A 25,666-nucleotide genomic window follows, 5' to 3' on the forward strand; every position below is an offset into this window, starting at 1 on the left:
CAAAACATGGGCAATGTATGAAACTGAATCATAAGCAGTTGCTACAGAGGAGCGTACCCCCAGAGAGTATTTGGACCATTGTGCCCAATTGCTTAGCAGGTTCTGGCTTACACCCCCAGAACATGTCGCATCCATGCTCAGCAATGAACCACTCTTTTTGTGCTTTCTTCTGCAGAACCGTGAGAGCATCGGAGGGTCCTATCTACAAAGGTGTCTGTAAATGCTTCTGTCGCTCCAAAGGCCATGGATTTATTACCCCTGCAGATGGAGGGCCTGACATCTTTGTACACATCTCTGAGTAAGCTGTCTGGGTGGCTGAAAAGGCTGGAGCTTTGGTTTGCTTCAATTACTGAATGCTTTTGGTGTTTCAGATACAAGAATGGTTTATAACCTGTCACCTTTGCCTCAGCAAAGAGGAGTTACGCAGATGTTACTGGCAGCGATAGATTATGCTGTTCTTTTCCTGTATTACTGTAAATCTGTTGAGTTAACTGGAAGATGATCCTGTCAGATCTCTTGGAATAAGCTGTGTAGGTTCACCCAGGCCCAGAAACTTGAATTTACCTAAAGCAAATAATCTATGCAGTATCCAGTTTTAATTTAAAGATTTATAGCACTGAAAATTCACTACTTCTACTTTGCACTGCTTGTACTGTTATTAAACTGAAGGTTAATTGCCTTAGCTTTTAAGAAGAGTCATACTTTATTACTTCCTTGAATTTATCTAGTTTCAGTTTTGAGCAGTTTACTTTCTCTGTTAAAGGGTTCATTAGAACCTCCACTGTTTTGCCTTGAGCACACTGAGAGCCATCACCTCTGAATCTACCTTTTGATAAGCTAAACAGAAGAAGCTTTTCAAGTCCCTCACTGAGAACTCCTTTTTTCCAGTCTGAAACACCTTCCAGTCTCTTTTCTCAGTGTGCTGTAGAACTTAAATATAATTTTAAACCAATACATTGTACACATACTTCCAGTGTAGGGAGATGAAATCTCCTCCAGACTCCTGCTCTGTTTCTCTTTTTGTCCCAAAATCACATTAGCCCTCTTTTCCCTAGTCTTTTGCTGAGTTGTTTATCAGTTCTGACCTTGGCATCCTTTTCAGTGTCAGAGTTTCGTGCATCCCCAGATACGGGCTGGCACCCCCAGCAGCTGTATTTGCACACAAAAACAACACAAGGAGTTGTGTTTCCTTGTTCTTAGATGTCCAAGTCCCTGTTTAGTTGTACTGCAGCAGCTCTCACTGAAACAGGCTGTGCTGGACCAAGGGGTCCAGATCATGCACTGTGACTGCACTATCTGTTATTTAATGCTTGTCTGGTCTACAGGGTTTAGTAGGCAAATCTCTATTTGTTTCTAGATTGAGATGTTGCCCAGCACTGCGGTTGAAACTGGCCTTTGAGGGCATGTAGTAAGATTGCTCAATGTTTATTCTCCAGTAACCTCTCTTAGATCTATGGCCAGTTTTTAGTCTATCTATTGTTTACAGTGTTGAAGCTGTATAATCCTTATTTGTTGTTTGGAGTGGTTATCCAGTGATAAGTCAACAAAAGCCTTACCAAAGTTGTTCACATTACCCCAGCTATCTTTCCTGCTTGTGTGTGTAGCATGTGGCCTTGGAGGAGCACACTGGCCTTCTTCCAGCTTTCTAAAACATTGCTGCACGATGGGCTCTGGGAAGCCAAAGATTTTTAGGACTCATAGGTGCAAATGGGCTCAGTAGTCCTACTCATGTGTTCAACCCAAGGAAATGTTATTCAGTATCTTCTTTTTCTTGCATCTAATACAAATGCAGAACTTCTGATTTCCTGACTAACTTAAAAGTAACATTTCTTATGCCACAATTAAAAATTTAACTGTGAACACCTAGTCTGACCTATACAGTTACTGATCAGCAGGGGCTTAGTTAAAACAGACCTCTCATGGAAACATGAATTTTCAGCCTTCTAATGAATTCTTTTTAAAGAACTGTCTATTTTCAGTCCTGTTTCCCCTCCCCCCCTACATTTTCTCTTCCAATTAGTTGGGTAAAATTCAGTCATGTGAAATTAGCCCTTTTAAAACCTTAGAGATTGGTTCACATTTTGTATAGACAAACAAAGGGGCATGCCCAATTACTCAGGTGTTTTCCAGTTCCTGTCCTGTGGCCCAACACATCTTTCTCTCTGGGCCCAAACCCTGGTACTTGATTCTGAATATACTAACTGCTTCTATCCTCAATCCCCCTCCAACCAGCTAGAATTCTTAGTGAATCACACTCCAGTGATCTTTGGCTATATAAGACTCCCGTTGTCTCCTATGGTAATACCCTGTATGACATTAGGAAAATGATTTTTTTTTTTTTTTTGTCTGCTGTGATTTTTGGTGGTCTAAGAGACCCCCTTTCACAGGAGTCCCCTCTTGTGGGCTGTGCTAGTTGGTGTATCGATCTTGAGCTTTCAAAAGGCTTTGACTGTGAGCCATCAGTAGGCTAGATTTGAGTAATTGTGCCCTGAGTGTGGTGTGCTGCTGTTCCCTTTTCTTTCACTCGCCCCAGGACACTATTGAATGAGTCACCAAGGTTGTAAAAGTTCCTGGGCAACCACACTTGGGTTTTGTTTTTTTTTTTTTCCTTGATGTATTTTCAGCATGTTTATTTTGCTGAATCACATCAAGTTCTCTGCTTGCTCTCACCCTCTCCCACCTGTGCCCTCAGGCTGCCCCTGCATGGGAAGGCTGGAGCAGATAAAGGATGAGGGGAAGAGTTGCTGCATGAGCAGGAGGTGATGGGCTCTGGCCCGCACAGGTACAACCTGTGGTACCATGAAGTGGCTTCATTTCAACCTAATGCTCACACCGGTGGGGAGCTGTTTCCATACACCATGCCGCAGTGCTCCCAGGCTTTCTCCAGTACAGCAGATCTCACAAGTTAACTGTAGATGAGAAGATTGGAGGGGACTTCTTCTACCCCATCTGCTGCTGGAATGCAACCATGCCTTTGGCAGATGCTTTATCCAGCCCACTCTTAACAGTTTGAGTTCTTGGTAGCCACTGCCTTCCTGGGCAATCTCTTCCTGTCATCATCTTAGTTGTTTCTGATGTTTAACTGACATCTCCCCTTGCTTTCAGTATGGCACTTCACTACTTCTGTCTCTGCAGTTGGTGAAGGATGCCTTTCTTCTTTAAACCTATCATTTATGCATTCAAAGACCGTTTTTCTTGCTCTTTCAGAAACATTTTGGTGAGGTTAGTTCATATGAATTTTGTAGGACTCAAGGATGTGCCTTATGCAACTCTGTAGGCACAGTTCTGCCCTTCTGAAGCCAATAGGACTTCTTTTCTACTGAACCAGGGCTGAGCCACTTTTTAAAATTTCTTATTCAGGTATCATCTCAGAACTCAAATTCAAAAATAGCTGATGTTTGTGCCTCAACCTGTTAGTAAAAGGTGTTATTATTGAAGTACTGAAGGTTTCAGAACATTGTGTTCTTTAATTACTCTGATTGTATTGGAATTGTTGGAAACAGCTTTTAGTGCTAGAGGGTGATGGTATCACTGTCTTAATTCTGATGCAAGGCAGCACTGGAAAAATGACTTAGTAATGCCTTCCATTTCAGTTTATTTCAGAGTGAATTAGAAACATTGCTCTTTATTAATGGGAGTTGCTTATTGCAGCAGCATTCTGTAACCATCACTGTGGCTCTGAGGACTTTAATGCCTCTGGTTTTCACAGTGTGAGTTTTGAGATACTGCGTATGTTTATCACATAATTCTTTTCTGCCTATATTACTCAGTTAAACCTGGATGTGAGACAGACATCAATCCATTTGCTCTCTGTGTGGTGTAGGCATCTACTTGAGAGGTGAAAGAGAGTTGTTTCTCCTAAATCAGTTCTTCCTGAAAGCTAGGATTTCAGGAACATGGATAAAATGGTTTGCCGGTTTGGATTCAGCAAGTTCCTCTGTGTTCAGCACTAAGCCATGATGATTAGTGAAGGTTTTGAGCATCGGGACCAGGTGCAGATTATCTTGTAGGACCTATTTTGCAGATTAATATGATTTTAAACATAAAATTTTATGTTTATATTTTTCTTCCCTGTGCTTTGGGGGAGATGTAAGGTTACCCTTCAATGAAAATATCTTCCATAAAATGGGATGTTTTTTTCCTGTAAGTTTGCATTTAGTCTTGTAAGATAATAAAACTTACATGGCATTTCCATTTCTGTAAGTGGTCTAAAAATAAGGTCAAACTTGTGTCATTCAAAAGCTTCTTCACTTGGCATCCACAAAACTTTCAATTTCAGTACCTGTGCAAGACTTTAAGCTGGATGTGGATACATAGGCTTGTGGAACCTGCAGCAAAACTGCATTACTTTGAAGCGGATAGATAAGCATAAGAAATGCTATCTGGGAATGCAGGTTTTAAACGTGTGTTTTGTCTCTGTGGCTGTGTCTGTTTTACTGAGTGGTGTGATCTGGTGGACAGATAAGAGCCAGCTCTTGCGTTCTGGCCTGGAGATGTGCAGCCTGGCACCAGGCGTAGGCTCACTGCTGCTCCCTGCATTGCACACACAGTGAGTCCTGGTCCCTTGTGTTGACTGGAAACAGTTCTCAAGTTGATGTTAACAACTGTACTAGGAAAATGTCACAGCTTGAGTGTGGTGAGAGTTCGTTGTTCTGTTTCATCCTTCACCCTTTTCCAGAGCAGAAAATGTAATGTTCTTGCTAATAGTGATGTAAAAGAAAGCAAGGGGATGGAGGTGCTGCTGAGATGGTGATTCCCAATAATGTCTCTGGAATGCTGGAAGCAAAGGCAAATTCATGTGCCTGGAGTGAAAATTTTAAAAAGCCCTTTATGACACTCTTAGCAGTGACATGAGCTGTTAATGTTTTCATTTCTAGCAGCCTGTGTTGCGAGCCACTGTCACCTAACTGATGGCGTTATTGTAGCATCAGTGCTGAGAACTGTATCCTCCTGGATATCTGACCTCCTCACCTCCTCTGCTACCATTCCATAGTGGGACTGAGTCAGCTCTTGCAAATAGAAGCCAGGTTGGTTGTTGCTGAAACTGATTGCTCTGGAGGCTTCAGTTTCACTCTCTTGCCACTCTTCCTGTGGACGTGGGATATTTCCAGAGAGCAGACCGATAACCCCTGCAGTGCTTGCTGTGGAGGCCCTGTCTTGTGCTGCCTATAGAGGCTCGTATCAGCTGCCTTCCAGGCAGGGTCCTGAGGGCACAGGCTAAGGTGGGTGAGTTGAGGTGGGGTGCGGGTGCCTGTAGGGCTGATCAAATGGTGCATTTTAGAGCACTGCATAGGAATCCCAGTCTTCTGCTTTCCCACTGTATTTGGGAGTGGGCACATGACGGATATTCCTTTACTCTCCAGTCTTTTGCACTTGGCTGGGGCTTGGCCTGAAGCCTGTGCGCCTGCAAGGGCAAGGCAAGGAGGTAGTGCACCGGAGAGCAGTGACAAATGGATGACCACACTCTTGTTTTTTAAAGATTTTCTTTTGCAAAAGCAACTGATCTAATGGAACAGAAAAACCACATGCAGTGCTTGTGGGTTTTCTGCAGTACGTGGCTCCAAAGGGGAGAATGCTGCATTGCAGAGGCCTTCAGGCTGGATTCCCAATCCCATGCTTAATGATGGCTTTGGAGATTTGACATTACACTTCACCTGGGACACTGGCATGCAGTGCCTTTGGGTCCCTGGAGAGATCTGGCGTTTGCTGTGCTTTGCTTATGTGTTGTGACTGCAGGGAGTTATGCTTAGTGGAAATGAAGAGAGAACAAGGATAGCCTTTTCATAAAGGTTTCCCACACCCGCCAGTTGGCTCAAGAAACTCACATTGCACTGGTGCTTGCAGGAAGTCCAGCTTGCTGTGGTTGTTATTGTAGCAAAACCTTCCCAGGATCTCCACCTAAATCATACAAACTGTAGTAGGTCAAAGCCAAGAGTTACGCTCTACCTGCAAGCCAGGCAGGGGGCGTTCAAGGAGACTGTGGCCACCTGAGGATGTAGGTTCCTCGTGGTTAGTGAGCACAGAACAGAACTGCCCTGGGCTTTGGTTTCCAGGTGCAAAAGCAGGTATGACTGTGACAGGATCCAAGTTGGATGCTTGCAGGAACAGGCATTTTCTGTACCTCTGAGGCCATGTAGGCATCTTGGGAAAGCTCTGCCTCTTCTGATCACCAGTTTCTTCCTCACAGTGCGTGGTGTGCTGAACTAGCTGCTGAAGGTACATGAAGAGCCGTAAATATCCCTGAACATGGATGCAGAAGATAACATCTAGAGATCTCAGCAGAGCTGACCAACAGGGTGATGCATGCCCTGTGCTGGGAGGGAAGTGCAGCTCCTGCCCTAGGAGGAGATCTGGGAAGATCTCTGCAACAGCACAAAGACCAGGGGCAATCGCATGGCAGAGACCTTGAATATTAACAGCTGGGTTTCTTCAGTATTTGGACCTCTTTACACTTGTCTGTCCCCATTATGACTGTGACTGGTGGGTGAGAGGCAGCCCTGCTTCTGCTTTGCCTGATGGCCGGCTTGATAAGGTCATGGCTTGGCTTTGCTGATACATGCTGGACCTGTCAGCTTACCCCAGCACTGCATTCAGGATTAGTAACTCTTAATAGTTCATTATTCTGTCATGTCCTGCTGTTTAATAGAACTATGGGTTTCCTGGGCAGTGTGTTAAATCAGCTTTAAGAAACCCACAAGATAATACAGCCCATTGATCCATGGGATCCATGCAGATCCAGCAGCATGGTCTGATCCACGGCAGGCTTGTTGACCAGCAAGGCTCTGAATTCACTGCAAACTCTTGTTCAAAAATGTTCCCATGTGATTTAGTCTTTGTCCCAAGAGGTTTAACTAGAGCCCTGGAATATGAATAGCAGCTGTGAGAAGGAAGAACTAGAACATTCCTTATTTAGCTAATTTCCTCATAACCTCCCAGTTCCCTAAAAATAGTGCACGGTAAAAAGCTCCCCCATACCACACTGGTGCGGAGATGGGAAATGGGAGTTGCTGGATAATCTAAACCTCACTCTATTGTGTCTCACTATGACACTAACATCAGGAAAGCATTTCCTATTTTTAGCTTAATTTGTTGAAGTATCTTAAAGTTCCTGGATACATAAATATCCATTATTTTACATAGAAGATGCATATGAATCTCTTAAACGGCAGTGAAAATCTCCGTGATCTTCTAGGTCAACATTTAATATATAGCTAGGGTAAAAGTAAAAAAACCCAGAACAAACAAACATCTAAAAATATTTACTCAATCTATAACATCAAAAAAGTCCATGTTTAACTTCCTCTACCAAATTATCCAGGTAGCTTATATTATATAGTGAGTGGTGGTTGTAGGCTGAATCTGTTCCAAGATCTCAGTTTACTTTCTCTGATCTTTTCCAGTTCATTCCCCTCCCAGGCTTAAGGCAATTGCTTCCTCATGGAGGATCTTCTTTGTGTAGGGCTCTGCCTCCAGTGCCATACCCCCTCATCACCTTTCAGTGCTATTGTGTTGTTCTTTCTTGACACCACCGGAAGTACTGCACAATCTGGATGTTGTTTGTTCCTGCTCCTAAGCCTCAGGTAGTGAAAACAATGCTGGAGTCAGTCTGCGTCTATCCCAGAAGCAGCATTTGGTGGGCAAACACTGTGCTGGGAGCACCATTCACAAACAGGTTTACTCAGGCTGCAAATTAAGACCTTTGTCCTCTCACTTTTCACATGCACTGGGGGCAATGAGTTAAGAATCTCATGTTCAGTAGCTACCAAGAATAACTGGTAATCAGAAATCTGAAGGAAACAAAAGAATATTTGATCTGTGGGAGGAAAGTTTAAAGACCAAATGCATGAAATGAAATTTGAGCTTTCTGTGGCCACAGCCTTTTTGTGCTGTGTAAGGATAGGCTTGGTCTTGATGAGGTAAAGTCACCTCTACAAACTTGAAAAGAAAGAAGACAAATTAGGGGATGAGAAGAAGCTATGTTGGGGTTGAATCAGGTTTTATTACAAGCTTCAGCCTCCTGTAGTGTCAGCTTCGATAAGGGAAAAGCCAAGAAAGTATCTCGATGCCCATGGCAGGGGGGTTGGAACTTTATGATCTTAAGGTCCTTTCCAACCCTAACTATTCTACGATTCTATGCTGTCAGTGTAATGCTTGGTCCTGTAAGAAGTGCTTCTTCATAGAGAAAAGTTTACCTTCCTGGGTAATGCTGTGCAGATTTGGGGGCTGATGTGAGCTGTTAAGAAGGAATGGGAGTAATTAACCTCATGATTCAAGCTTCAGAAATTCATGTAAGCAAATGCTTGCTTTATTTTCTCCTGTGCAGACCAGGGGCCGTAGACAGTACCCCAAACAGTCACATAATAAGAGCTGAGGGGTGCAGCAGGTTTCACTTATAGCTGAGAGTGCGTCATCCAGTCCGGCCTGGTCCCTTTGCTTCTGCTTTCCCTCACTGCAGGCTGTCAGATGTTAGGCATCCCATTTCTGTCTGTGTATTGATTCACTTGTTCTTACTTTCTTGGAAAAAAAGGACCATTTTGGTTACCAGTACACCTATAACCCCTTTCTTACCAGAACCCATTCTGGTATATATTCATACTTCAATTTTAAACCAAAGTGACCCCAACAAAACACCTGTCTGTTTTAGCACTGTCCTGGGTTCAGCAGTAGCAGTCATGTTTCTCCTCCTTGGTAGCTGGTGCAGTGCAGTGTTTTGACTTTCAGCTCAGGAACAGAGCTGATAGAGATGTTTTGGTTTGGCCAAGGACTTTGTGAGCCTCATGCTCTGCCAGGGAGGAGGGGAAGCTGGGAGGAAGCAGAGACAGGACACCTGACCCAAACTGACCAAAGAGGTATTCCATACCACAGCACGTCATGCCCAGGATGTAACTGGGAGTTAGCCGGAAGGGCTGGGAGACTGCAGGGTTGGAGGAGGTATTGGTCGGAGCTTGGTCGGGCTTGGGGGGCGAGTTATCGGTCAGCGGGTGGTGAGGTGTTGTATTCTGTTCCCTTGTTATTTCCTTTATCATTATTATCATTGGTGGTAGCAGTAGTGATTTGTGTTATACCTTAGTTACTAAACTGTTCTTATCTCAACCCGTGGGAGTTGCATTCTTTTGATTCTCCTCTCCGTCCCTCCGAGAGCAGGGGGAGGGCAAGAAAGGGGGGGAAGTGAGCGAACGAATTACCTGACTGGGTTTAAACCACGACAAGCACTCAAGCTGTATTTCTTCCTCACTGGACTTTGAAGATTGAAGTGATACCTAATTTATCTCTGTTTCTCAAGGAGCTTAAAGCCCTGTCTTTATCTATTGGCACGTGTTTGGTGCTTCAGGAAACAGTGAGAATCCACTTTCTTTCTGCATTAACCAGACCTACTGATATCTTTTACAGATTTTGGATATATATTTTGCTAACTGCTTCTCATCCTGTTTTACAGGAGCTTTTAAGGAACAAGTAAGGTTCCTGTTCATTAAAACAGCTTTTCAACCAAACATCAGATCCCTTCCTGGGCAGGGCATCCATTTCATTTGATGCTTGTAAAGTGGTGACTCACAGCTCACTACTTGCTGTGCATGTGCATCCCCTGTGCAGCAATCAGAGGCCGTGCTTGGGGCTGTGAAATGGGTGGCTGTAATACCCAGAGGAGATGCTGCTCTAGTTCGAGGCCCATGTAACTGCTCTGCCTGTGCTCCCTGAAACACTATCCGTAGCTGGCCTCTGTGCTCAAAGCCGCGCGAAGAAACACGTTTCATTACAGCTTGTTCCAGTGGCTCAGCTGCACTTGACTCAGTGTAGACTTTCCACTTCAGCTCATGTTGTCTACCTTCATTACATCTGAGCTGGGAAACGTTTCTGCTCACTGTTCTGCTAGTACCATGTTTCTTTGTACAGCTAAAACGTCTGTGCTGTATTGCCTTCCACTGAAAGATGCTATCTTGCTCAGATGGGACTGACATCCTGCATGGGTTGTCATGTGAGTTACTGCTCATGGTAAAGTGGTTTTAGCTCAGTAACAACAATTTGTTTGGCAACCAGGGATCTTTGAAGAGATTCAAGTGGGAAAGATGGTGTCATTTTCTAATGGCGCTCCTATTTTCACTCATGGTTTGACCTTCTCCTGTGTCTCTTCTTGGGGCTTCATGTCTGCTTGTCAGGCTCTGAGACAGCGCAGGTAGCATCTTCTCATCCTTGCTTGAAATCTTCTGTTTTAAGTTGAGGTAAACTGCACAGAATTTGGTGGCAGATTCCTTTGGCAGTAAGAAAAAATAAGCTAATGTCTGACAGTAAGTACTGGGTGTGCACCCCCTCCACACCTGAAGAAACCTTAAACCTGTTAGAAAGGGGGAAAGTGGGGTATAATGAAGGCAAAAATTAAAGAAGACAGCTGCAGCAAGACTCTAGATGTGGGAGCTTCAACACAGCCTGTCCAGTCAGATACAGGGCTGGGCTGACAGCTTGGCCTGGAGACTTTGGAAGTAAGTAAAGGTCAGTGGTGTCAGCGTGCGTGGGGAAGAAAGGTCTGTGAGGTCTGGTGAAGGAGGCTTGAGCATCTTGGGTTTTCTTCTGCTTTCAATTTAGTGCCACTTTCCCAGGCACTGCTCTGAAGAGTTCAGCTTAGTACGTGCCCTCTTGGGTCTGATTCCTGCAATCACAGGCAGCTCTGGAGTAAGGGTGTTTAGTCCAAGGAAATCAAGTCTGAAGGACATGTGTTACAAGCCACAGGCCTTGGGAATGCCTTTAACTTCTCATAGCAGGTTTTAGATCCATATTTGGATACAGCAGCAAACAGTAACTTTTTTCCAAATTTCCCATGGGAGAAGTTACACTTATGGGTCAGTTTTTGCTTCCCTTATGCATGCCTGCTTACCCTGTCTCATCCTTGAGTATAGGCTGCTTCTGCTCAGCCACAGCCCGATGCACCAGCTCCCGGAGCAGCAGTGCACAGCAGACGCACAGGTCAGAGGGGAGCAGAAACGGAGGCAGCCCTTAAAGGGAGAGGGGTGTTGGAGAGGCAGCGCAGGAGATGGAGCTGAAGAATTTTTGCAGACAGCAGAGAGAGGCAAAACCTGATGTGAAACTGATGCAGGCAGTGAGGGCCAGTATAGTTATCTCCTGTCAGTCCTGCCAGTCCTTCCTGCAATAGAAAAGCTGTAACAAGAATGGGTCATAAGGCAAGAGTGGATTGAAGGGCAGTGGTGTAGTCTTAGATCCCAGAAACAGTTGTGGGGTAAAATTCCTGGTGGTGTGAGTATGCTCCCAGCCTGCTCCCAGTGAAGGCAGGTAACGCACCCAGCGGTGTCTGCCCCATTTCTGACCTAGAAGACTTGTTTTCTTCTTTTGCCCTGACCCCATACCTTGCTCCCAGTGTGACAGAGGGTACACGAGCAAGTCAGACCAGTTGGGCACCCAGTATAATTTGCAATTAGTGTTTATCTGTTCGCATAGACAAATGCTGCTGAAAACCACAAGCAATCTAGAGCCTACGTTGTAAGAGGAGAGTTGGAAGGCATCTCTGCCTGTCTGCCTTCATTGGAACATGCTGGGATCTTTATTAAAATGCTCTGATCTTGACTGCAGGGGTGGAAGGGAGGCAGGATGTTACCCTTGGCAGTTGTGTCTTGTCAGTACGCTTGCATTTCCCCGTCTCTCCAGTAAGGACTCACGGTAAGGAATGCAGGGTGTGAGTCCTGCAGCATCCCATGTCCTCATGCTGGAAGAGGCTGGGTAGGAGTGAGCGACCCCTGGAAATCCTCTGGAGTGCGGGGGGCAGTTCCTGTGGTGCAGTGTGTCACCGAGCTCCTTTCAACATTCCTTGCTGTGAAAAGCCCCAGTTTGAAAAAAAAACCCGTTTTGTTTTCATCCTCCAGACAAACTGTGTGGTGGTGTAACCCAAAGGTAAAGTAATGCCTGGCATGCTGCAGTCCGTCTGTACCATGAAACAAGACAAAGGGGGGGGGAGGGACACGACGACCCCAAACAAACCAAACTTCAAAAGCTTATGCGAGTGAATAAAATAAAACCCACACCAATTTCTCTAGTTTAAAACCACAAACCTGAAATGGAGCGGCAGTGTCAGCCCTGCCCTCTAGTGCTGCTGGCGAGGAAGAGGCAGCTGAAGGGTTCCCCGCGGGGCTCTCCGAGGCTCGTTTTTAAGCCATGCTGAGTGGGGAGTTATTTGTGTGTGGTGGTGTTCATAGCGTTTTCATAGGATTCTGATGCAAGGCGACAAAAACCAACTTCAGGCTGTGGTGGAAGGTGGGCTCTATAAAACCCCTGAAATATCTTGATAATAATTGACATAAAAGAAAATTGTGATAAGAAATTTAAGCTGCAAAAGAGCATTGTTGTGATTTATGATTAACTGAAGCTTCCCCTCCACAGCATCGAAGGCGAGTATGTTCCCGTGGCGGGCGATGAGGTCACCTATAAGATGTGCACCATCCCCCCGAAGAACGAGAAGCTGCAGGCAGTGGAGGTGGTGATCACCCACTTGGCTCCTGGAACCAAGCACGAGACCTGGTCGGGGCACGTCGTCAGCTCCTGAGGTGCCCCAGAGGGAGCACAGTCACTGCTCAACACCTGGCTGCAGTGGACCTGTGCTAAGAATACCTTGTGTGTTGTGCAGGGGGAAATACTGCCTTGTCAATAAAGCAGAAGCAGGCCAGAATTAGTGGTGTTACAGCTGAAAAAACAAAACAAAAGGCAATTCAAACGCTAATGAAAACAAAATTTAGAGCAATGTGTTTACAAAACTGTATTTTAATGAGAGCTGGTGTGTGCTTGGTGGAGGAGGGGAAGCTTGGGGTTTCTCTTTTATCTCGTGAGCTGGTGCCAGGAAATGCCCAGGGGACTCGAGGAGAGGTTTGGAGGAGAGCTTTGGCCACGGCAGAGGCACCACTCTGAGGCCCTAGAGGTGTGTGAGCACTGTTCCCTTGAGCTGCTCCTCTGTAAGGCTTCGAGTACACTTCCTGCTGGGACAGTGCCTGCACACCTTGGCTTGGGCGAGGGAGAGGTGTTCACTGCTGCCACGCTTTGCCTTATGGAAGGAAGCTCACAGAAGAGCAGCTACAGCAGGGTGGGAATTTTCCATCTGGTGGTTACACTCCCATGGCCCCCGGCTGGGTGCCCTTCAGGTGCTCCCTTTGCATGCCTACATCTGAGTGGAATATTGTGGTTTTAAAGCCTGGATTGTTTGTGAATCGATTTAGGTGCCTTGATGGTTGATTAGCAACAGATTTTATAGGCCAGTGTTAAAAAAAAAACAAACTACAAAAAGAATCAACCCAAAATTTGAAAATTTCGCTTCAAGTGGTAGAAAACTGTAAAGTAGTGGGTGCTTCACAGCCTCTGTGTCTGTATTTAGACAAAGCTGAAGATTACCTTCTTGATGGCATATAGTTGAATGTCTGCCACAGCATTGCTCTGGACAGGCAGAGTAACTGTACCTCTGGAAAGCAAGCTGTATGCTGTTCAGTATCACAGTGTATGCTGTTCAGGTGCAAGTGTATAAACTGCTGTGCGAGTTCCTGAACAGGCTCAGCTGCATGTCTGGGTGAAGCAGATTCTGCAGCTGCTCCATGGAGCAGCTCAGTAGGATGTGATATGGTCACCCTCGCCCTGACTCTTCTCTGCCTGCAAGATTTCAAGTAGTTGTAATGCAACTTATGTCTGTCCCTGTTTGCCTTCCACATCTTTTATTTTTCCAAATGAAGCATTTTTCTCTGTTATGTTCCTAACAGTGGATTTTTATTGACTTTGCAAATAAAGAAATAGAAAAGATGGCATCACACTCTCCTGTTAGTTGTGTGATAGGGTAACTCCAGCTGCCTAGTGCAGTTTTAGCAGCCACTTGCTATCATGAAATGTCTTAAGACATTTAAGGTGCCTGGAGACATCTCCAGGTGGCTGGAGGTTAGTAACTGCTGTGGTGGTTCTATTGTGGCTGTACCTGCATTACAAGGTGGTGTGAAGTAACAACCCACCTGCAGTAGGGTTTGGGAGTTCTGGTTGTTTTTTATTAACCATAAGACTTAGTAGTGGTGGATTTAACACTGTTCAGCTTGTTGGAGTAACACAGGCTGCTTCCTTTACAATAAATGTGACCACCGTAATGCTTTAATATATGTCCTCAGTCTGCTCTCTGCGTAGCTGTCTTGAGGTCGTGTTAGAAAACACAGGTGCTGCATATGCACTGCTGTATGATGATAGTTTGAAATGTTTTAAAAAGCACTGTAGTATCAACTGACTGGCATTACCAGAACAATTAGGGAGTTATCTTTTCTAGCTGCTTAATCAGTTAGTGTACGATATATACAACTGCTTCTGTAAATATATTTATTTCCATTGTACAGTATTTAATATTAGCTATTATTTACATTAACATACAGTAGGGGGAACAAGGAACTACAGCACAGCCTGGTCATTTGAATGGGGACGTGGGGGAGGAAGGCAGGCCAGAGCACTTCAGAAGGGGCTCCCAGGACAGAGCAGCCAGTGTTCCATAATGGTGCAGCAGCTTTATCCAGGCTTCAGGGGACAAGACCCCAGCTTGGGCCTGCCCTGCTTTTTTAAACTCACACTAGGGAAGGTGAGATGGAGGCAAGGGATGAGACATGGTGGGTTGCTGCGCTTTGCTTTCTGTTTTTTTTTCCTCCCCTCAGAGACACATTTGCTTCTCATCTGCTGGCCTGAGAGACAAACGATAAACCTCAGCTATTGGCAATAGCTGTGCAAGACTGTCATAGTTTAAACATAGCCAGACAGCTTGTTCACTCACTTCCCCCCTCTACTTTCCCTTCCCCTACTCCCGGAGGGACGGAGAGGAAAATTGAAAGGAATGCAACTCCCCCGGGTTGAGATAAGAACAGTTTAGTAACTAAGGTATAACACAAATCACTACTGCTACCACCAATAATAATAATGATAAAAGAAGTAACAAGGGAAGAGAATACAACACCTCAGCACCAGCTGACTGATAACTCGCCCCCCCCCCCCCCAGCCCGACCAAGCACGGACCGATACCTCCTCCAACCCTGCAGTCTCTCAGCCCTTCCGGGTAACTCCCAGTTACATCCTGGGCATGACGTGCTGTGGTATGGAATACCTCTTTGGCTAGCTTGGGTCAGGTGTCCTGTCTCTGCTTCCTCCTGGCTTCCCCTCCTCCCTGGCAGAGCATGAGGCTCACAAAGTCCTTGGTCAGACTAAAACATCAGTGTTATCAGCTCTGTTCCAGAGCTGAAAGTCAAAACACTGCACTGCACCAGCTACCAAGAAGGAGAAAAATGACTGCTACTGCTGAACCCAGGACAAAGACCCACTAGCAAGCTTTTACCATTCAAACATGCAGGTTATGTGCACACAGGTGATGGTATTTGAGGCTGAGAACAAATCTGTGTTTGGTCCTGCACAGGGTATTTTGCACAGGTAACATCCTACAAATACAGGATACAACCATGCAGCAGCATAACCAAACCCTCAGATACTTCCCAAGTGCACTCACACAAAGCAGCAGCTGCTAAAATCTGGCCACCTTTACAGAGCCTCTGGGCACCACAGGTGGTTCTGACCTGAAGTCTGCTCCCATGGAAATGGCTGAGACTCAGTTACTCTGGAAGTAGGCACATGAAAAGGGTGAAGACAGACAGTTCCCATGCAGAAGGGCAATGCAGATCCCCCACCTGTTCTGTAAGCCCTCTGGGGATTATAGTTTGTACATAAAGATGGGTGTTCTCCCCTTTTTTATTGCATAAGTATCACGTAAACTTGGAAAGATTCAAGTCAATCATTTCTCTGTGCAGACAGACAGCACACAACAGGTCTGCTTTACATATATTGTTTGCCAAAATGACAAATTGAAATAGTAATTTTTTGTTATGAGATTTTTATTCTCTTTTACTAAATGAAACTGTTTTAAACAAGATTGCTTTCCTAATGCCAGATGTGATAAGCAGTATTAACAGTTACAGATTGTCATGCTTCAACTTGAAATTTAACAGAGTTTACATCACTGTCCTTAGTAGTAAAATCTCACCTACCCTTAATGTCCTATCAGGAATGTTAATCAGTGACAGAAATGTGGCAGTGACAGCTGTTCCAATGGTGGTAGAACTGCATGTTCCGACCACGCGGTTCTGTCTTCCTAGCCGCAGAGAGAAAGAACCCCTCTCTTTTACTCATCTCCCAGTTTTAAACAAGAAAATCACATCTGCCACGTAATTCATGATTTTATAGCAAAAGGTAGTATTTAAAAAACCCCAACCAACTCTAAAACATTCATCTTTTAAATAGCAGCTTAATAAAAACAAGGGATAAAGCCTTGCAGGCTAATTTTGAGATCACAGATCAGATTATCCCCCCCCGCAATGTAATTAGTTAGCTAAGGAAGTTTACTGATGTCTTAAAACCCAGCCCAAAACCCACAATCAACAAGAAAGAAAACAAAGTACCTGTGTGAATGGGCACAGGGAAAGGATGGTACTCAATGAGCTCTGCTGTATTCTACCACTGAGCAGCAATGTACTTCCCTTCAGTCATGACTGCCCTGCAAAGCACTTGCTATTCATGACCAATTACAAAAAAACATACATCAGGAAGATGGATTTGAGTTATTAGCGTGTCTTAACCATTTTATCAGTGTGAATCCTAAAAGTCTTTTATTTAAAAAAGAGCTCTTCACAGATTCTTCTTGTATCCTGTGGGGATGTGACACTGTGACCTTCTGTTCTGGAGTCTGTGTAAATTTCATAGTCATTCCCTCCCTGAAAACAGATGAGGAAAAAGGCAGAAGAGGATTTAATTCTATTTAACTTAATGTACAGTCACAGACTTGGGGTGGAAAGGGGACACACAAAGGAAACCATGGAAAGAAGGAGCTTTTTACACAGGGGAGTGGCTCTAAACTGACAGAGTGGAGAACTAGATTAGATACTGGGAAAAAACTCTGTGAGGGTGCTGAGGCGCTGGCACAGGTTGCCCAGAGAAGCTGTGGCTGCCCCATCCCTGGCAGTGTTCAAGGCCAGGTTGGACGGGGCTTGGAGCACCTGGTCTAGTGGAAGGTGTCTCTGCCTGTAGCAGGGAGTTGGAACTGGATGAGCTTTAAGGTCCCTTCCAACCAAAACCTTTCTTTGCTAACACTGTCATGTCTGAGATGTCTTCCAGAAAACTAAAAACCTGCCAATCTCCAGCGTGAGATTTTTGTATGATGTGTTTATAGCACAGCTCTGCCAAACCTTCAGCTGAACACCACACACTTGCATGAGAGCTTCCTGCCCTGCACATTAGCACTGGTAAAGAAAGAGTAGAACTTTACCTCTGTTTATAGTTTTGTGTAATTGACTTTTAGAAATTGTTTACTTGTTAATACCAGGGTGTAAAGCTTGTTACAGGACATTATACCAGCACATGGTATTTTTAACTTCTTTTGCATTATCCTCTTCCTTCCAACTTGGTCTTCTTTCCTTTTAGTTATACATTATTAAGACTTGAACTTTTGCTATTGCAGTAATGTTTTGGCCTTGTGGCTACTGGTCTGATGTGACATTTGTAACTGGTTTCAGATCACGGGATCCATTAACCGTCCTTTCACAGCTGGCGCAGGGAGCAAAGCCAGAGGCACCTGCATGAGCAGGGCCCCGTGGAAGCTGCAGCTTCATGCGTCACAGGAAGCAGTTTCCTGATGTTTGTAAATTGTTTACCACGTGGCTTCCCAGTGAGGCAGCAGCAGCTCTGGCTACTTCCAAACTCTTTAAATGCTGCACTGCCACTTCCAGGGGTTTAAAATCAACTGTCCATAGCTCTATGCCAGAGGGGCAGGTGATTACTTTTGCAGCTCATTTCAAGGGGGGAAAAACCCTTTAAAGCTTCTTTTTCTTGTAAAATTTGGCCTGTTTATAAAGCTATAAAATTCTTTGTAACTTACAAAAATTGTAAGTTCCTATAAAACTAAGCCTTTTCTGCTAAATCTTAGCCTGACACCATCCCTCAGCCATGCTCAGACAACCTTCCTTTCACCCTTGTGCTTGCCGTTGCACTCACTGGCTCTAGACAGGTCTCTGCTCACTGTTTAGAAAAGCCTCTAACTTGCCCTGCAGAGGTGTTTAGCTCAGCCCAGTGCCTAGGGACAGGGGTTATGTGTAATTTCAGCTTCTCAATGTGGAGACAGAGTGGTTAGCAAAGGAACAGTATTAAATTCAATGGAAAAATCAATGTTTAATAAACACCAGGCAACAAGAACCATCAATCTACAATAACCAAACTTGATAATGTTTTATACAGTCATGTCACCTAGGTTTTTAACAGAATTACAGAAGTTCAATTTAAAATGAAACTCTATTAAGTCTGTCAAGAACATGGTGTTCACTTCAGGAAACAGAAGTGACACAGCTGTGTCCCAGCACTGCGCTGACCAGTAACCCACAATGAGGTAAACACAGACATATGTTTATATTCTGACTTCAATTCCTGTCAATTGGTTATAACCCACAGTGCTTGTGCTTTAAAAGAAAAGCTCTGAAATATACACACAAAACAGTACACTCACTGGCATAGTCTTATCTCCGAAGAAATAAATGGTCTTGTATCCATCATTGGCAACGATTCCTAAGCAGTACCGCTTATCCCAGCCATCTGGGAACACATCGAAGCTTATCTGGCCTCCTAGGACAGACATGAACCAAGCTGTTGTTAATGTGTTGTTATAATTTGTTTGTTTTGTTAATGTTTTACTATAAGAACACATTCCTGAGGGAAGAGCAAGTGAGAAAACCTAAACTGGGTCACTTTTTTGGTAGAGGGAGCTCTGCAGAAGTCAGAGATAAGACCTTGGAGTTAAGTCTTACAGCAAGTGTTCTATAGGATATCAGTTATTAGTTGTGATTTACAGGTTATTACTTACCCATTAAATAAATATGAAAGTCTTAGCATGTTCCCAAGCACTCATGGCTCCCAGAACCGAACCTTTATTTAAAAATTACATTTAATCTTTTTAACTTTAGAAAGAAACTACGTGACTGAATACAGTGATTGGTCTATGTACAGCTATAAGGTCTTACGCAAAAGACTTGCTAAAGCTTCAGAATACAAAAAGGAGGAAATTAGCTTTTTTAACACAGCCTGGCAGAACAACAAATGTTTCAGTTCCAAATCCTTGGGCTTTACCCATGCGTAAAAGCATCATTTCCAGTTGAAGCAGGTGTCAAGAGTATTTACAGCATGCTTTAGGAGAGCCATACTGCAGTTAATTTCTGCCTCAGTGTTTCCACACCACAGCACTAAAAGCAACCATACTTTTTTATAATTCTGAAAAATAATAAATGGCAAGAATGTGGTAATATACTGGGGGAAAGGGAGGGAAAAAGAAACACATGGAAAAGCAATTCCCCATTATATCACTTTTACCTTTAAGACTGCACTTCTTTTGGAATTTCTTTCTTACACAAAGCTACAGAGCTGAAGAAGCAAGGGCTACTGGAACAGTACTGATAGAGCATTTCTGATCAAAATTGATTCGCAGAAACAACTCTGACTAATCAGAAGCATGTAACCTGCTTCAAAATGAGCAGAATCAGTCACCCAACTGACAATAAAAGACAATGAACTGATGACAAGCAATGACGTTATCTCTGTTGATGGACTTCAATTAAAATGTACCACATGAAAGCCTAAGAGGAAAAAGAGGCTTAGTCTTGCATGCAGTGCCTGCAGCCACCCCCAGAGAGAGATCTGTCATACATGAGAGAAGTCATACCCTCTTATGGCTATGACATATACTAAGTGACATTTAAATTAAATGACATTTTAAATGACTTTTAATGCGATACCTATAGAAAACGTGAGGCCTTTTCCTGCAAATTCTCTTCGCAAATCAGCTACAAATTTCTCTCTTATATGTTCCTTCTGTTAAAAAAATGCACAACAAAACCAAATATCTGTATTAATTCATCAATAAAAAGATAACCCAAAAGACCACCCCAAAAACATCCAAAGGTCTGATTAATCTAGTGTGCTAGAGCCACATTTTATTATCACTGAAAGCACGCTGAGAATATTTCCACTTTAATTGGTTACCAGCGTGTCAAAAATGAGAGCAAAACTTCATTTAGATGCCGTGTTATTTACTTTTCTAGCTGAAAATCTTAGAATGCCAAGGAAGTATGCTTTAACTCCTGGTAAAATTCAGTTTTACACATGGGGAGACTGGGGCATAGGAAGTCTCAAAACTGGTGCTAATCTTCTGATGCCATATACTGCAAAAATGGGAGTATATGGATGTTTTCAGAATGCTTTGGGCTTGGGTATCTTTCAGCATCCATTAACTGAGACTCAGGCAAAGTCTTCTTTTGAGGATCTGAATCTCACTCTTTGTGTTGGGTCCGAAACAGTTGTGACAGTGTAGCAGGGAACAGAACTCTGATACCACAGCTCAGATTCACTTAGCTGTGTGCAAAGGAAAATAAATGGTGAAGAGTTTGGCCTCAGATTTTAAATTCTGCTTTAAAAGGCTTTAAAGAGTTGACAAGAAACGGAATAGTTTCTTTGATTTGCATGGATATAGGTTGGTATCCTAAAGAGCGCTCCACATAAGTATGGTTTTATCTCTGAGAGGGTTTTTCAGGAGCACCCTGCAGAAGTAGGATGTTTGGTACTCTGGATATAGTTCAGCCAAACCCATCCCTTTGCAAGTAACCATTGTTTGCTAGTGCAACAAACAAAGTACTGTTGATTTCCTGAAATCTGAACGGAGAAGTTGGTTAAACCACATGGAAAGGGTTAAAATGAAAAGAAAAATTAGAAAGGCACAAAGTACAAAAGCTTTTTAAATCTCATAACCTGGCCATAACTACCTCTTCCAGAAGAGCTGGATAGTTTTCAAGAGTTGTAACTCACTTTATCAAGTTCATAGAACTCAACTCGTTCTTCCTGGCTGCAGCTTCTTCCAATGGGGGACACATTTAACATCCCATTTCGGAACTCAATAAAAGTGCCCCTGAAAAAGAATTGGTTGAGACAGAAAATAGATGAAAAATTGGTCAAAATACCGAGTATTACAATGAACTTTGGTTTAATTTCAAACCCAACAGGATCATTGTTTTTTTTGCCGAGCAGCCTACTTTACACATGGATGTTCAACACTATAGCACACACAACATAGCGACACTGGTGTGTGTACACACATACCTTTTCTTTGGCAGTTTAATCTTCGCAATGTAACTCAGACAGTAGTTGATCAGATCCTGAAGTATGTCCTCGCCCAGGTACCCCTGAATGCTCTAACCAAATAAACATCAATCAAGGTCCAGAATTAGAGATTCTAAAAACAAGTAATGGAAAACACAGATATTGTATAATCTGGCACAGTTAATACCACAAAGGAACATGCCTTCAATAAGTAGCTCTCAGTTGATGCACACATGGTGCTAACTGAAGGGTCTCATTTTTCTCTTTGTTTACCTCCCTTTTTTAAACCATTCAATATGAATAAAGAAGAAAGAATAAAGCTGAAGGTGCAGACTGTCATTACATGAATCAGAGTGCCAAATGAAAGCCAGATGACTAGAAAGCTGGAGACCTCTGCTCTGGAGACAGGCCAAAAGAGCTGGGCTCGTTCAACCTGGAGAAGAGAAGGCTCCAGGGAGATCTGAGAGCCTTTTTTTGTAGCCTAAAGGGGCTACAAGAAACCTGGAAGGGGCTTTTGACAAGGGTCTGTAGGGACAGGACAAGGGGAAATGGCTTTAACCTGCCAGAGGGGAGACTGAGATAAGCTCTTAGGCAGAAGTTCTTCCCTGCGAGGGTGCTGAGGCGCTGGCACAGGTTGCCCAGAGAAGCTGTGGGTGCCCCATCCCTGGCAGGGTTCAAAGCCAGCTTGAATGGGGCTTTAAGCAACCTGGTCTAGTGGAAAGTGTCCCTGCCTGTGGCAGGGGATTGGAACTGGATGAGCTTTAAGGTCCCTTCCAACTCAAACCATTCTGTGATTCTGTGATCTGTTACAGAGATGACACGTGAGAACAGCAGCCACACTGGCCTTAGAAGGATAAGGGACTGCACTGTTGCCACAAAGCAAGGTTTTGTTTAGAAAATGTCTCTTCCATGTCACTGGTAAGTTCCCTTACCTGCTTGCACAAGAATTTCCCATCTTTGTAAGCTACAAGGCCATTTTCTGGAAAAACGTAGTCAAATTTTTCAACCACTACAACCAAACAAAAAGACAGTAACTTATCACTTCCACTGTATGTCTAATGCTGAATTGTATTAAATAGGTTAAATTGTATTAAATAGGTTAAAATCCAGCAAACATTAGATCATACAGAATGAAAGACTCAGCAACATAACAGTGAACACGAGATCACAGTCACTCTCATTTTACTCCACCTCAAATCACATGAAGCCTGTGGGTTTGCTTAAAGGCTCTTCCTCTCCTGCAAATATGCCTCTTTGCATCACATGATAAGAAAGTGACTTAACACCTCAAACATTACAAAAGCCTGGCACACAGCCTGGCTAGAGAGCACGTCAAGTACTACCCTCTGAGGTTTGCTTTCTCAGTGTTACTAATTTGCAGCAGATGTCAGACCTGTGAGGGTCTCACTATGGTGCAAGGCCAGGTTGGACAGGGCTTGGCGCAATCTGCTCTAGTGGAAGGCGTTCCGGCCCACGGCAGGGGGTTGGAACTGGATGAGCTTTAAGGTCCCTTCTAACCCAAACCATTCTGAGTCTGATGATTCTATGATGATATGGCTTATTGGAGAGCACTTGTAAGTCAAACAAATTCTGCATTACTTGGGCATTACCAAAGGCATATTTGTGTCACCAGTTAAATAAAGACCATTAAAGGCCGCCTACAGAAAATGAAATGCCTCTCAAAGGACTGAAGCCGAGAGTACATCTCTGCATCAGAACCCTGCAGTGAACAAACCGAGATCTCAGGGAAGCGCTCCACAGCTGAGCATCCTGCACCTGTACCTGTTCTGCATGGAATTCCACGGTGCACAAACGCCCTCCCACGGTACTGTCACCGAGCCAGGATATCACTGTTGGTAACAGCCCCTGAGCAAGATACCGAGGTGCCTGCAAACGCAATCACAGCCTGCGCTCTCTAGACGCCTGTGAGTGGCACTTCAAAGCCCGAGTGTGACACAGCAAAGCCAGGCAGCGCGAGCAGCGCGGCGGGACCACGGACAGGGTTAACTACGCTCAACCTCCGCAGCCTCCCGCGCCCGGGCTGCCGCCGCTGCCCTCACCGTCATCCCCGAGCTGTTCCTTGATCTTCTCGAAGTCGGAGCCTCCCACCACTCCGACCTTCACCCTCCGCCGCAGCTCCTGCAGGAACGCCGCCATCTCCGCCGTGATTTTCTAAGTGCCGAAACAAAACAAGCTCTCTGTGGGCGTCCTTACCGTCACACCGGCACCGCCAGTTCACAGCAACGATTACACCAGCCGCGCCGTGCGGATCTTTAAAAAGGGTACGGTGTTTCGCCTTAAACGGCAGTTAGTACGCGGAGCACTGCGGAGAGCGGGTGCAGAACGCTGTGTTCCCTCGGGGCTGGCATCCCCTGAGGAGCTGCCCGTGCCCGCCGGGAGCCGAAGCGGTCTGCCCGGTGTGCCCGCCCCAGCGCGCCCCTCGCGGCCCCGGCGCGGAGCACTCGCCTGTCGCGGCGCGGTGAGAGTGCCATCCACGTCGAACAGGCACAGCACGGACGGCTCTGCCGCCGACATGGCAACGGCCTAGCCCGCCAGACGTGGGGCACGACGGGAAGCGGGGACATGCTCCGCCCCTGGACGCTGTGGCGCAGGCGCATGTGGGGTGCTGTGGCAATGGCGGTGGTGAGCGGGGTGCTCCGTTAACCCTTTCCCCTTCTCTTTCCTTTCCTTTCCTTTCCCCTTTCCTTTTCTCCTTTCCTTCCCGGGCAAGGGGTGAGCGGTGCCGCCTGTGAGGCGCCCGCAACGGGTCTGGGCCGCCTCAGTGAGGAGTGAAGCCGCGGTGTCTGCCGCCGGCCTCCCGCCCCCGAGGTGCAGGCGGGCTCTGGAGCGGTGCCCTCGGGCCGGGGCCGGGGCCGTTGCTGTCCGCGTGGTTTCGCGTCCTTGCAGGAACGGTAGCGAGCGTGTGCCAGCGTGAGGGCAGCGCGGGAGCTCCCTCTCCTGCCTTTATCTTGGCTTGTCCCGCACGTTCCTCGTGTTCCTCAGGGCCTTCTTGCGGCGCGGCCCTTGCTCTGCCTCCAGTGTGGTTAACTCTTCTGTTGCCCTGGAATTGTCATCGAAGTGATTATTTAACACACCCCCGGCTAGCAGCCCCACGTTCTCTTACCCTCTTTGCTTAGAGGCAGTCTGTGGTGCTGGTGCTTTTGCTTGGATGTTGCTCAAAGACACAGGCAGAGATGCCGTGAGGCTGTGTTCAGGGAGCTGGCTCTGGTATCAGCTATGTTACCAAAAGTGTTTTTCCTCCTCAGCTGCAGGCATGAATACCAGCTTCCTAACATAACGCTGGTTTTAAGTACAAGGTTACAGTCAGCTGGGGCTGTTGCTTGCTGTCCTTGGGTGCCTGAGGAGCAGACTGTGCTGAAGGGGATTTGGTCCTAAAGACAGCTCAAATGATAACCTGTGGGAATGTTTCCTTATAGGCTAGGCTCTGCGGAATTAGGACTAAGACCTGCATGGCACCAGCTTTTGGGAGATGTCTACAAAAGGAGCTCTGGACAAAGTCATGGAAAAAGGAGGATGCGCACCTGCCCCGGTTCTGTGGCCCATGGGCACGTTTGCAGTCACAAAACCAGCACATTAATGGAGTTAATAATTATCCCGGGAGACAGCGAGAGCCGTCTGCCTGTCTGTGCCACTTGGCCCCCACTGCTGTGGTCAGGCAAAAGGCAGCAGATGGGAAAGCAGAAGAGTTCAAGCTCGTGTACAGGTTCCCAGGGATTAAGTACTGCCGGATGCTGTCCCGACTGAAGCTGCTGCAGACCGGCACCACCCTGCTCATGCTGCCACCTGTCTGCTACCTCTACCTGCAAGACCAGGTTTCTCAGGGTATCTTCTTGTATACAGCTAGCATCGCATTCTTTGCTGGTGCAATGCTGTATGGTATGAGCTACTTTTTCAGACGAATTATTGGATTAATGTACTTAAGTGAAACTGGCCGTACGGTTAAAGTGGCCCACTTGACGTTTTGGGGAAGACGGAATGACATTTACTGTCCCCTAGAGACAGTGATACCTCTGGATGAAGTTGGAGATAGCAAAGGGGAGCTGCTTCTCCAGTTCAAACGCTATAACAGTACAGATGTTTTATATTTTACACTTAGGTTTGGCCAGATTGTAGACAGACAGAAGTTTATGCAAATATTTGGAGAACCTGAGTGATACAGCAACTAATTTCCAGTGATTTTCCTTGTTGCATGTTCATTGTGCTTATTCTTCTGTGAAGTTTAACTACCAAAGTGACATCTGTCATTTTCCTATGCAAAGCTAGCTGGTAAGTGCACTCGGTGTAGAAAGTAGCAATGATAAAGAGCAATCCACTGGATTAAGTGGCTTTGTAGCTTGTTTAAGGTATGAGCAGTGTCTCTTCCATGTCAGATAGTGACGTGCCTGGTGCACTGTCACCAGCAGTTCAGTCTAAAGTGCCCTACTTGGAAGGTGCAGTGGGAGGCTGTATTAATTACTACTGCTGACCCCAG

General features: G+C 45.2%; 3 protein-coding genes across 3 annotated transcripts in view; 2 read left to right on the plus strand and 1 right to left on the minus strand.

Moving 5' to 3' along the window:
• CARHSP1 (calcium regulated heat stable protein 1) overlaps positions 1-13,783 on the plus strand; it is a 38,051-nt gene extending 24,268 nt beyond the window's left edge. Inside the window, exons 5-6 of the mRNA XM_061473980.1 lie at positions 176-298; positions 12,382-13,783. Of these exons, the coding sequence (XP_061329964.1) occupies positions 176-298; positions 12,382-12,544 (286 nt within the window). The 3' untranslated portion in view covers positions 12,545-13,783. The remainder of the gene's footprint in view (positions 1-175; positions 299-12,381) is intronic.
• Positions 13,784-16,551: 2,768 nt separating this feature from the next.
• PMM2 (phosphomannomutase 2) lies at positions 16,552-23,779 on the minus strand. Its single transcript, XM_061474123.1, has 8 exons — positions 23,641-23,779; positions 23,235-23,346; positions 22,107-22,183; positions 21,175-21,266; positions 20,884-20,983; positions 19,818-19,893; positions 18,539-18,654; positions 16,552-16,757 (listed from the first exon to the last, which is right to left on the minus strand). Exons 1-8 carry the CDS (start codon positions 23,707-23,709, stop codon positions 16,653-16,655), a joined length of 747 nt encoding a protein of 248 aa, XP_061330107.1. The 5' UTR covers positions 23,710-23,779; the 3' UTR covers positions 16,552-16,652.
• On the plus strand, positions 23,699-25,663 carry TMEM186 (transmembrane protein 186). The gene is made up of 2 exons (XM_061474122.1): positions 23,699-23,817; positions 24,612-25,663. The coding sequence occupies exons 1-2, from the start codon at positions 23,758-23,760 to the stop codon at positions 25,347-25,349; spliced, it is 798 nt and encodes a 265-aa protein (XP_061330106.1). The 5' UTR covers positions 23,699-23,757; the 3' UTR covers positions 25,350-25,663.
• Positions 25,664-25,666: the final 3 nt, after the last annotated feature.

The sequence above is a fragment of the Pezoporus flaviventris genome, unplaced genomic scaffold (assembly GCF_033815535.1).
Source record: "Pezoporus flaviventris isolate CSIRO_AGI_PZ_B2104156 unplaced genomic scaffold, CSIRO_AGI_Pfla_v1 ptg000078l, whole genome shotgun sequence".
Lineage (NCBI taxonomy): Eukaryota > Metazoa > Chordata > Aves > Psittaciformes > Psittacidae > Pezoporus > Pezoporus flaviventris.

What these genes read in the sequence shown, in the direction of transcription:
- TMEM186 (XM_061474122.1), top strand. Translation starts at nt 23,758, where the DNA reads ATGCTCCGCCCCTGGACGCTGTGGCGCAGGCGCATGTGGGGTGCTGTG. An exon ending in GTGCTGTGGCAATGGCGGTG is followed by an intron (nt 23,818 to 24,611) that starts GTGAGCGGGGTG and finishes GTTTCCTTATAG; the next exon opens with GCTAGGCTCTGCGGAATTAG.
- PMM2 (XM_061474123.1), bottom strand. Translation starts at nt 23,709, where the DNA reads ATGTCGGCGGCAGAGCCGTCCGTGCTGTGCCTGTTCGACGTGGATGGC. An exon ending in AGTTCTATGAACTTGATAAA is followed by an intron (nt 19,894 to 20,883) that starts GTGAGTTACAAC and finishes TTTTTTTAACAG; the next exon opens with AAGGAACATATAAGAGAGAA. An exon ending in AGGCCTCACGTTTTCTATAG is followed by an intron (nt 18,655 to 19,817) that starts GTATCGCATTAA and finishes TGTCTGTCCTAG; the next exon opens with GAGGCCAGATAAGCTTCGAT.